The sequence below is a fragment of the Eubalaena glacialis genome, chromosome 7 (assembly GCF_028564815.1).
Source record: "Eubalaena glacialis isolate mEubGla1 chromosome 7, mEubGla1.1.hap2.+ XY, whole genome shotgun sequence".
Taxonomy (NCBI): Eukaryota; Metazoa; Chordata; class Mammalia; order Artiodactyla; family Balaenidae; genus Eubalaena; species Eubalaena glacialis.
In genome coordinates, this window is record NC_083722.1 from 84,953,616 (window position 1) to 84,966,492 (window position 12,877).

The following is a 12,877-nucleotide window of genomic DNA, read 5'->3' on the forward strand; positions in this document are numbered from 1 at the left end:
GACACGGTTTTTTTACTCATTGTTTTGATACAAGGAGGAAGGATTATTTGTGAGTGATTATTCAGAGTGAATTAGCTCTAAGAAGCATAGAAGACAGGTACATAAGATGTTTCCCATATGCATAGAAAATAAATCAGTCGAACAATTAGGAAACTTTTTAGTGGGTATGTGGTTGAGCCTCAGTTTCCTTGTCTGTAAAATGGCGTTAAAAATACCAACCTCATAGGATCATTATGAAGGTAACACAAGTTACTGTGAACAGACAAGGAAGCCGACCAATTGTTTATTTAGTATGCTTTAGCGGAGGAAAAAATAGATTAGGAGACTAGGAGATTGGAAATTTTATTATTGATCCGTAGAAGCTTCGAATGGTCAACTTCCTGAGGCTCTGAATGGCTCATCTGCAAGAGTATAGGATGAATTGGACCATATGTATCTAAACCTTCATCTTATTTAAAAATGGTTAGCAACTTAGGTTTTGACTTTGTCATTCAGGACCAAAGAGCATGCATAGATGACACCAGGTTTACTTTTGGAATGTGTGTTTCGATTTTACAAGATTCCCATTTCTCTCTAAAGGGCTCGTCTCTGTGGAGTAGCTTTGTTCAAGCATTGTTTCTTTTAAAGCCAGTCTTTGCAATTAACGTGCAAGCATAAAGTACTTTACACGTTTCCTAATTTTTCTTCATGACCATCACGTTGTCAACAAAGCTAATGCCATCATGGTGAGATGATTATTATTATCACTACTCTGACTAATTTGGAATAATGTTTTGTGCTTTCTTGGTGCCATCTTAGTCTTAAACTGAATATGAATATACAGTTCCTCTAACCATTTTCCTTGCTTTTCAAAGGCACACTTGATTTTGTTTGGGTGCATTTAAATATTAACACAGACAGCTGGGATGTATTGTTTGAAGTGCAGTTCCAATTCATTTTGGATTCTGGGCACCTGTGATACTTGTCTTCTTACACATCAGTGCATTCAGGTGTGGGCTCACCACAAAAGAAATTTGCATCCATGAAGGAGCTGGGAGCGGAGGGCTTTGAACACTGTAACAGGCAGATGGAAACTCTCCATATTGGGGTAGCAGATTGGATTCATTCTGCGTTTTCAAAGAAATACATCAGTAAGCAGTGTTTCTTTTCTGAACATTGCTGGCCTTGGAGGGTTTCAAGTTTCATATCTTCAGATATAACAGGTGACTATCTGGGGTCCAAAGTATGTGGAGGACTGGTTCACACCATGGGGTGTGTTCCAGGCCTCAGACTGTGCTGTGTTTGGATGGCAGAGGCCTGAGCTTTGTGGCAGGCATGCTTGTATTTGGTTCCTTGATCTGCTGCATACTTAGCTGTGTGACCTGGGACTGGTTACTTAGTGTCTCTGAGCCTTCATTCCTCCATCTGTAGAAGAGATGGAATGACCCCTTGCTCGATGAAGATCAAATAAGGCTAGAGGCCCTGTGCACCTAGGACATAGGCTTATGCATGTAGTTGGAACCAGAACCGAGGGTTCTAGGCCTACAGTTGTATGACCTTGGGCAAGCCTAAGTTACTCAACTATTCTAAGCTTCAGTTTGCTTATCTGAATGGACCCATTATTGAGACATTGTATCTACTGCCTGGTAGTTCCTTGCGAATTATATAAGATAATGTATGTAAAGTGTTTAGTGCATCTTGAGTTCATGGCACAGAGAAAAGGCTCATTGTAAGCTATTATTAGTATTAATAATAATCCTGGTAATCTCTCTAGGTTCTCCTGTAGTTGTTTTTCTGTAGAATCAGGAGGTTCTGTTCAGTTACCCCCAAGGTCTGTGCTTCTAGGCGGTCACTGGGCTGTATGCGTTTGACACCCCTCCTGTGTGCAGCGGGGTGATGATTTTGACTCACCGCGGCTCTCCTGTCTTGCAGCGTTGACGGAAGGCTACATGGGATCCCTGCACGAGAACAGACAGGGCAGCTCGGCGCAGATCCGCAGGCGCAAGGCTTCCGGCGACCCGTACTGGGCCTACTCGGGTGAGTTGACTGGTTCCCACCGCGATCATACAGGCCAGTTCACATCCCATTAAATTCATTCGAAAGCACGCTTTTAATCACTTTCACGCCTGATTTCTGTTTGTTCAAACCTTTTGTAGTTCACTAAAAGTTGAAATATTCAAGCCTGTTTTTCCTCAAGGTGATAAGCACCTTAATTTATCTCTCCCACCTGTTTTCTCAACCTGCTGTTTTCCCCTCAATTTGCATTTATTTCTGAACTTTACTTGTTAATGAGTTATTGTACCAAACTTGTAATTTTCCGAAAGACGCGGCCTTTTCTTCTCTTCCCAGTGGCTGTGATTTCAGAGAGCAGAAAATATAAGCCTAGTCTTCAGCTGCTAAATAGCTGCTAAATATTACAGCGCGTCACGTATCAAAATGACCTATTATGCTTTAATCTAAGAAATGCAACTTTATTTTCAAATCAAATCTTGTTAGTTGAATGTATTTCAGCCCTCTACGGTGTTTCTGTAGTTCGTTTCATTTTTTTTTTTCACATTTCGCCTTTGAGCCAGTGAATAGAGAGAGCATTGTTAAAACTATGTTGAATACTACATTGGAAATAATTTTCTTACATTTGAAGGGGCAAAAAAAAAAAAAAAAAAAAAGATCTGCAAGAATATACAGGCCTTTCTGGCTTATGCTTCTAACAACTATCAAAAATAAGATAGGTGGATTGTTATTTCTAAAAGAGATTTTGGTGCACAACAATACATGGAAAATGTAGCGTAGCTAATTAAGGAGGAATGCTTGAGGAAGACAGACCACTTTGGAAATCACTCTAGCACTGAATAATTCAAATTTTTGTATGAAAGTGCTTGGAGGCATGGAGTATTAGTCTTAATAATAAATCTGTGCATTATGCAATGTTGTTGCATACAGAACTGAAAGGTATTATTTTCATAATGATACTCTGGTTTTAAACCCTGAATTTCCACCTGCAAATCCTGTTAAATTCATGTCAGTGTAAAATTTATAGGCCTGATCTTTAATTACACCTTATCTATTGGCTTTTTGCATCCTTTTGTCTATTGATAAATCTCCTGCCCCTACAGGGAGAATAGTCTATCTGTTTTGTTTTGCAAGGAACAGATAGTGATTCTGAAGTCTTCCATCACACCCCGTTCCTTGTGATTAGAATTATCTAATTAGAGTCTTTTTGTCACCATTTCTGATAAATGAAGGAAATTGGGAGATGAAGGCCGAAATTACATATATATAGCTTCTTGCCAAGAAACCCAAAGAAAATTTATCGTTTTGTACTCTGTGGCTCTGATATCAGTTAGGAAGAGGCATAAAGTGGCCTGCTATTTACAGTTCATCAATTTCGAATAATAATGCTGTTGGGAAATTGGAAGTTATATCCCATCAGCATCTACAATTGCAAATGGCAGTGAAGGAATGAAGGGCCTAAAAATGTTCCCATTACTTAGTTAAGAATGGACATAGTTAGTGCAATCTTTGGGATGGAGCATTTGTTGATATTCTTAACTCTGGTGGACTTAATGAGTCTCCGTTTTGTATTTCTGGAATGCATTGTGTCTGGATTTGGGAACTGTTTCTTTTGGTAGAAGGGCTACTAGTTCATCTTCAGCGGGTTGGCATGCTCTTCTATAAAGATCCCAGTAGTAAATATCTTGGGCTTTGCAGGGCATACGGTCTTTTGCAGCTACTCAAGTCTGCCTTATAGTGCAAAAGCAGCCATAGGTAGATGGACGAACTGGGTTCTGATAAAAATTGATCTATGAACAATGAAATTTGAATTTATTATAATTTTCTTGTATCAGGAAATCTTATATTTTAGACTTTCTTTTTCCCTCAAACATTTAAAAATAGAGAAACCATTCTTACTTTTCAGGTTGTACTAAAATTGGCGGCCGGTTGGATAGGGTCCACAGGCCATAGTTTGTCAACCTCTGTTTTAGTTGTTTTTTTTTTTTTCTGGAATCAGGATAAGACAGTCATTTGAAGAATCCCACAGAAGGATATAGACTGGCTTGGAAGAACCAGTGGAGTAACTTGCTAGGTGTAATGGAAAAAATAAAAGTAAAAGGAGAAGAAAAGAATGAGAGAGATATCAATTGATGGTTTATAGTCCTATACTTTAAACATCTTCCTGAAAATTCCATGGTGTCAGTGGTTATTTTCAGCAAAGTGGTGAAATATTGGTTCTCATGTCAAGAACACTTGGGATCCTTTAGAGACACTCCTTAGCATTTGGCAAATAGATAAAGAAAGGGCAGGAAGGAGTAAGAGTTGTTGCCTGTCACCTTTGGTACTTCAGACAAGGGCCTTAAAACCACAGTGTACCAGATGCTGAACTATGAGCTGCAGTTATTACCTATAGGTATAAATGTTGCTTGGAAAGTTGCACTGCCAAAAGAAAGGTCATTATTTGCAGAGGGGAATGGTTTTAGATTTAGCAGAGGTGAAGCAGGCCACTTCTGAAAGATTGGTTTAATGGTCCAGATTTTAATCTCATGACTCTAATTCACAAGTTTGTCTTAGTTCCTCCTAAGATAAAGGCATTGGTGCTTTGGGGGGTATTGTGTGTGAGAGTGTGAATTTTGAAGTCACATAGACTATGGTTCAAATCTAAGGCTTATCTCTTAATATCTTTATGATGTTGGGAGGGCATTCAACTGCTTGGAGCCTCAGTCTCCCCATCTTTGAAATAGGAATAATTAATAGAACTTCCCTCATAGAGATGTTAATGGGAATGAAATGAGATGATGTGTGTGAAAAATTTAACAAATCCCTGGTATAATGTACCTAATATTACTTCTTGTGGTTTTTGACACTATTAGTACTTTTGCTACTGTTGATATTGTTGTTATTGGAATTCTCAGTTGGGTGCTGTGATTGACAGTGGGTGATCCCTAGGTAATACTTCGAGCTAACTAGCTAAATTCTATCGGCCATAATTCACAAGAATTGCCCATTTGAGATGTGGGAATGAGGGTTAAGCAAAAACTATCCTTAAGTTCAGGGCTTGGCAGACTACAAACCAAAACCTGTTTTTGTGAGTAAAGTTTTATTGGAACACAACCACGTTTGGCACTTGTTGATGGCTACTTTCATGTTACGACTGCAGAGTTGAGTAGTGGCCACATAGGCCTTTGACCAGGAAGCCTATAATATTATTATCTGGCCCTTTACAGAGAAGGTTTGCAACTCCTGATCACACTGATACAGCCTGGGTTATTGAGCAGATGTTAGCCTGACTCATAAACAAAACTCTCCAGAGATTTGGAACATGTCTCTATGTTTTCTGGCCTTGCATTTCCCTTGAGCTGAAATATCCCCAGCAAATGTTCTAGGTAGCATCCACAGTGATTCTGGTGGTCCTGCTCTCGGAAAGTACTGGAAGGGACAAAGATGAGGGAGTGATGTGCTTCAGGAGGTGGAATGGGGAGAGAGGAGTGGGTGTTGGTGGTCCAGGAGCCCCTGGGTTCTGGTGTCCTAATCATTAGGTTGCCTTTGGGTACAGGGTGGGTTTTGGTGAATGATGCTGGTCTGATTATTCTGGTGGCATCCCACCTGGTCACTTGAGGGGAGTTGCATAAGTATTTGAGCTGTGGAGAACTTGTTTTAAGGATATTGTCATGATAGCATTTCATTGATACTAGTGTAACTTATCCCTTTAGGACTAGCCAAGTTATTTCAGTTTCACTGCATCACCTTGGATAATGTCTACATCCTATTTATATTTGAAATGCTAAACAACTTTACTGTCATAGGCTTATCAAATGATGCCATTGTGAACACCTACCGCTTTAGGATAGAGGACTGTTTACTGAGGAGCCTGGAGACAGGTGTTTTAGTCCCATTGTGCTCATCTGAGGATAGGTTATCTCTCTGGTTCTTAGTTTTTTCTACTCTAAAAAGGAGTGCTCATAATATCTGAGTTCAACTTGAAAATATCACGCATAAGAGATATGAAGCAGAACATAAATGTAAGATTATTATTATTAACTGTTAATAATAGCAGTGTAATTTCAAGATTGCTTTATATCTTTGGATTTATTTTCCTTATACTAAGAATAGGGAAAAGGGGGGAAAGACCTTTGATGTGTTTCATGCAGAATTACACAGAAAAAAAATAAAAGCAATAGTTTTAAGAGTATCTCATTGGGAATATTACAACACTTTCTCTTCTGTTAGTTTTCTTGACTAAGATACAGATATTTTTTCTGTGTTACTTGAGGTGATGACAGCCCATGAATTTTGGAGTTCGCCCAGAACTTCTGTAATTATTACACAAAACGTAACACATGCTAGGTGGGTCATTGTTGCCAGAAAGGGAAATGGGAAACAAATTTGGAGCAAGTTCAAGTGGAAATTTGAGGCTTTTTTTTTTAATGGATCTTTATTGGAGTATAATTGCTTCACAGTACTGTGTCAGTTTCTGTTGTACACCAAAGTGAATCAGCCATATGCATACATATGTTCCCACATCCCCTCCCTCTTGAGCCTCCCTCCCACCCTCCCTATCCCACCCCTCTAGGTTGTCGCAAAGCACCGAGCTGATCTCCCTGTGCTATGCTGCTGCTTCCCCCTGGCTAACTGTTTTACATTCGGTAGTGTATATATGTGGATGCTACTCTCACTTCACCCCAGCTTCCCCCTCCCACCCCATGTCCTCAAGTCCATTCTCTCTGTCTACATCCTGCCCTGCAACTAGGTTCATCAGTACCATTTTTTTTTTTTTTTTTTTAGATCCTATATATGTGCGTTAGAATATGGTATTTGTTTTTCTCTTTCTGACTTACTTCACTCTGTATGACAGACTCTAGGTCCATGCACCTCACTACAAATAACTCAGTTTCGTTTCTTTTTATGGCTGAGTAATATTCCATTGTATATATGTGCCATGTCTTCTTTATCCAGTCATCTGTCGATGGACATTTAGGTTGGTTCCATGTCCTGGCTACTGTAAATAGTGCTGCAGTGAACATTGTGGTACATGTCTCTTTTTGAATTATGGTTTTCTCAGGGTATATGCCCAGTAGTGGGATTGCTGGGTCCTATGGCAGTTCTATTTTTAGTTTTTTAAGGAACCTCCATACTGTTTTCCACTGTGGTTGTATCCGTTTACATTCCCACCAACAGTGCAAGAGGGTTCCCTTTTCACCACACCCTTTCCAGCATTTATTGTTTCTAGATTTTTTGATAATAGTCATTCTGACTGGAGTGAGGTGATACCTCATTGTAGTTTTGATTTGCATTTCTCTAATAATCAGTGATGTTGAGCATCTTTTCATGTGCCTCTTGGCCATCTGCATGTCTTCCTTGGTGAAGTGTCTATTTAGGTCTTATGCCCATTTTTTCATTGGATTGTTTGTTTTTTTGATATTGAGCTCCATGAGCTGTTTGTATATTTTGGAGATTAATCCTTTGTCTGTTGTTTCATTTGCAAATATTTTCTCCCATTCTTCGGGTTGTCTTTTTGTCTTGTTTATGGTTTCCTTTGCTGTGCAAAAGCTTTTAAGTCCCATTTGTTTATTTTTGTTTTTATTTCCGTTACTCTAGGAGGTGGGTCAAAAAAGATCTTGCTGTGGTTTATGTCAAAGTGTGTTTTTCCTATGTTTTCCTAGTCTAAGAGTTTTATAGTGTCTGGTCTTACCTTTAGGTCTTTAATCCATTTGGAGTTTATTTTTGTGTATGGTGTTAGGTAGTGTTCTAATTTCATTCTTTTACATGTAGCTGTCCAGTTTTCCCAGCACCTCTTATTGAAGAGGCTCTCCTTTCTCCGTTGTACGTTCTTGCCTCCCTTGTCGTAAATTAGGTGCCCAAATGTGTGTGGGTTTATCTCTGGGCATTCTATCCTGTACCATTGATCTATATTTCTGTTTTTGTGCCAGTACCATACTGTCTTGATCACTGTAGCTTTGTAGTATAGTCTGAAGTCAGGGACCCTGATTCCTCCAGCTCCATTTTTCTGTCTCAAGATTGCTTTGGCTGTTCGGGGTCTTTTGTGTTTCCATACGAATTGTAAAATTTTTTGTTCTAATTCTGTGAAGAATGCCAGTGGTAGTTTGATAGGGATTGCATTGAATCTGTAGATTGCTTTGGGTAGTATAGTCATTTTCACAATATTGATTCTTCCAATCCAAGAACATGGTATATTTCTCCATCTGTTTATGTCATCTTTGATTTCTTTCATCAGTGTTTTATAGTTTTCTGAGTACAAGTCTTTTGCGTCCTTAGGCAGGTTTATTCCTAGGTATTTTACTCGTTTTGTTGCAATGGTATATGGGACTGTTTCCTTAACTTCTCTTTCTGATTTTTCATTGTTGGTGTATAGGAATGCCAGAGATTTCTGTGCATTAATTTTGTATCCTGTGACCTTACCAAATTCATTGATTAGTTCTGGTGGCATCTTTAGGATTTTCTATGTATAGTATCATGTCATCGGCAAACACTGGCAGTTTAACTTCTTCTTTTCCAATTTGTTTTCCTTTTATTTCTTTCTCTTCTCTGATTGCCGTGGCTAGGACTTCCAAAGCTGTGTTGAATAAGAGTGGCAAGAGTGGACACATCCTTGTCTTGTTCCTGATCTTAGTGAAATGCTTTCAGTTTTTCACCATTGAGTATGATGCTTGCTGTGGGTTTGTCATATATGGCCTTTTTGAGGCATTTTTATAAAGCTCTCTGTTTTCTCTCCTCCCCCTCAAAGACTTGGGGAAAAACAGGCAGTGGTTTCTCCTCCCACCCCTTTTTAGCTTACCCTGTTTGGTTTTCTGCACTTTTAATAATGTATATCTCATGTTTTTCTTGTGTAGACAGATTCTACACAAGAAGGGGGATATTTCTCACTGTTAGAGGACTTCAAAATTGAGACATGCCACGACCAAAATTCTTTGTATGAAGTGTCTGGTGTTGCACTGGGTCAAGCAGGATTATTCTAAGAGGCATTCCTTTTGTGGCCAGGAAATTGTGGGAAGAGATCTCCAATGTCCTTTCTAATTGTCCTGGGGTTTGATGACTTGCTCAGCTGTAAAATGGAGATAAAAGGACATACCTTGTAGGATGGCTTTGAGGATTAGTGGCAATATATGTAATCACCTGGTATGACGCTTAATTATATGCCACTGCACTACACTATTCACATGAACATCTTGTATTATAACATGCATGTGTGTGTGTGTGTGTGTGTGTGTGTGTGTGTGTAATTTCCTCAGCTAAATGTAGAGTTTTTGAGGACAAAGATTATAGCTTATAATTCCTTGTTTTTCCTGCTTTGTACCAGAGTATCTCATTTTGTAGATATTTGGTGCATATTTTTTAAGTGGGTGAATAGATGGATGGATAAATGAATTCATGCCAGAGTCTGTGCTTGGGAACTCACTAAGGGGATCCTGCCATGAAATCCAGATAAATCAGTGGGTGATTTACAAAAGGTTTCACCGTTGGATCCTTTTAAGTAAGGAGCTCCCCTGGTGAACTTAAAATATAATTAAATTCCACCAAGGGGGAAAAGTGGCAGGGGTGGGGGTGATGGTGGTGGGGTGAATTGGGAGACTGGGATTGACATATATACAGTAATATGTATAAAATGGATTACTAGTAAGAACCTGCTGCATAAAAAAATAAAATAAAATTCCTAAAGTAATATTTCCATGCCTATTTTTAATATTGTCTATACAAGGTAAAGCAAAATACAGATGCCTGCCAAAGTCTGCTTTTGTCATTAGAAAAATGGAAGGCACTATAGAACCTTAATGTTAATATTGTAATATTATTTGCCCCTCTCCTAATGCCTCCTACGTAATCTCTTAAGGGAATCATTTCCCCAGAGACATGCCCTTTGCAATAGAGACCTTCTGGTCTGATGGGACCACACTTTTGAGATTCATTCTCCTAAGTCCCAGCTCAAAGGTATCTCTACCCGACCCCACTGTCTTAACTCATCAGTTTCCCCTTTATTTTTTACAATTAATTTCTATCTTCTCTACAATTCCCAATTAATCTATTTACAGTTTTTAAGTAGAAGTTATTTATTTCTTTGTTCAAGATACTTATTAATTGCTTACTGTGTGCCAGGTGTTGTGGTATAATGGGATGGGCCAGAGAAACTCCTCAGAATTGCTACGGCCAGGTACCATTAAAGATGGGCAGGTGTTTGCCAGGACATGCAACGGCCTGAAGACATTCAATGGCCTGGCCGTGACTGGGAAGCTGGAAGCAGCTCAGTAGGTCTGGAGCATGTGGTGGAGTGGAGCAAGTTAAGGGAATAATGCAGAGTATTGGAGGTGGATCAGAAAGCATCTTAACAGAATTCTACTAGTGACTTAGAACATCTTTTTGAGGGCGACAGGGAGTCATTTAAGGATATCATGCTAGAAATGGACTAATTTGCTTTTATGTTTGAGTCACAGCACGAGTTGTAGGGATAAGGATCGGTCACTAGGGGAAGAGGGCAGGGTGAGAAACTATGAGAAGCAATGAGGTTGTATCATCAGGAATTTGAGAGATGAAAGAGCCCATGGGAATTCATTATCATTAGTATATGGAAGAGAAATGAATTATCTGGGATGATCCCCAGGATGATTGAAGATGGCATTGCATTTAATTTAAAATGAGTAAATGAGGAATGGTGGGTTGGTTATAAAGATAAAAAATTTGGACTTGAACCTATTAAGACATGGCATAGTGTTTTGCTCATATTTCTTACACCCTTTAAACTTTATGCTCCTTGAGCAGAACCTTTATCTGTAGTTAATCTTTGTATCTCCCTGTTCCTACCTAAATGTTTTGGAATAGGAGGGCTTTCAAGGTAGGGAATACATTGTAGGACAAGCTGTTTCTTCCTGTAGGTATTCTTTTTTTCTTTTACACTTGATCTGTGATTACAAGGATAGATTGGGTGAGAAAAAACACATATGGTCACACACTAATCAGGACTTTATGTATAAAAGAGAAAAATGTGGTGCCATATGCTTAAGGTACCTCGACCATTTTTCAATGCAAAGTTTGGCTTTTTTTTGCTCCACTGTTTGAATGAAATTACTCTAGCGTCTTAGAGATGTGTTCTTTATCTTTTTCTTTTTCTTTCTTTTTTAACCTTGTTCTAATCCTTGCTACTTGAGTTCTAAAGTTTCTTAGCATCTTCTCGCTGGAGATGGTTTCACAAGTATTTGTAAAGCTAATGGACACTATTGTACGTTATAAGAGGACATCAGTAAATTCTTTAGGGTCCTTGTGACCCTTGGAAAAAGCATATTAGGAAGATGAAATATTGTTCAGTGCTGGGTTGGTATCAAGTGCTATGTAACAGCATTAACAATTTAAATTGTTGCTGTGATGAGAAGCTTAAAACATGGGTAAATCGAAGGCTAAGTGTTTGGGTTTTAAATTGGCTCTGAAGGTAGTGGGTTGTCGGAGCCTTTTTCAAGGGCTCTTGGGCAATATCTGTGAAAATGTTAAATACTGATAGTCTTTGATCCAGCACTTCTGCTTCTAGGAATTTGTCTTTTAGAAATACTTGTACATATCCCCAGTGTGGCGTTGTGAGTGTAACAGCTAACCATCAGTAGGGACTTGGGTAATTTTAGTACATTCTTATGAAATGGTTAGTAAACATCTACCAAAATGAAATAGGTTGAGCGACAAGATGTATAAAAAATAATTTGGGTAATAAGGTCCCATCAGGAAATAGAACTGAGAAGTTTGGAGACTATACGCAAAAGTTAATTGTGATTATCACTGAGAAATGAGGGACACTGCTTTTTTAAAATTTATATTTCTATAATATTGTTAGTATCTTATAGAATTATATCTAGAATATTTTAATTTCTTATACCAGTACATTCATAATATTTCCTAAAAGAATCCTTTTATTTTATAATAGATGGCTGAATTGTATCAAATTTAGGCAGTTTTCTTTGTAACAATTACGAGGGGAGAGAAAGAAGAAGAAAAAAAAAAACACTACAAGGAAAGCCAGAAGGAAAGCAAAAGGCTTTTGTCTCTTTAATTGGCTATATCTAAATTTTTTAGGTGCAACATTTTCACTGGAATTTCAAATTTCATAAAATGCTGATATGAATCATGCAGAAATTAATGAACTGATATTGACTTGGTTTGAAAATGAACAGCAAGATTTATTGAGCAAAGCAGTAAATATTGACCCAGACAGAGGTAAGGTCAATATTTGCTTTGATATAACATAAATCTTAATATTTAGTAATCTATAAATTTTGTGGGTCTACAGAAGGCATACAGAAAGTTATCTATAAGTATATATTTTTCGTATCTGTGATGGATCAAAGTCAGACATCTTTTTTCCTGGTCATAAATTTGAAAGGATGATAGTCTCTCCTTTAAAACTAGTTTCTTTAGGGCAGGGGTGGGGTGAGTGTGGGTTAGTGGAGGGACATGATTGATTTAAATGTTCAAAGGAAAAATATACCTAGCTTTATACATGCCTAATAATTGGAGAGCAATGATTTGCAGTGTTCTCTGTGATTTACTTAAAAGCTACTCATCTTCATTTGTAACCTAACAACATGTACTCATTTATTATATCTGATTTAGTTCATAAAACCCACTCTCTGACAATATGAAACAGAGGAACATTCTGTCATTCCCTTTGGATATTGTTAAGCTCAGTTATGTGGAATTTTTTTTTGGCAAATAAAATATGATTCATATATATCATGCTGAGTAACATTTTATTGGCTTTTCCCTTTTTGTAATTATTAAGTTGAACTATACTCTTATTCCTTATCTTTTCTCTTCTCTTGGTTGGGTGAGCCTGGTAGCTATACAAAAGTAAGGGAAAACTTACTGGATTTCATTGGCTTTTGAACTTTTAGCATTGCCATTACGTGGCTGG

General features: G+C 38.1%; 1 protein-coding gene across 3 annotated transcripts in view; it reads left to right on the forward strand.

The window, feature by feature from the left end:
- PTPRG (protein tyrosine phosphatase receptor type G) overlaps positions 1-12,877 on the forward strand; it is a 729,368-nt gene that overhangs the window by 170,401 nt on the left and 546,090 nt on the right. For all 3 annotated transcript variants that reach the window (XM_061197096.1, XM_061197097.1, XM_061197098.1), the window contains exon 2: positions 1,912-2,016. In XM_061197096.1, coding sequence (XP_061053079.1) covers positions 1,912-2,016 — 105 coding nt within the window. The remainder of the gene's footprint in view (positions 1-1,911; positions 2,017-12,877) is intronic.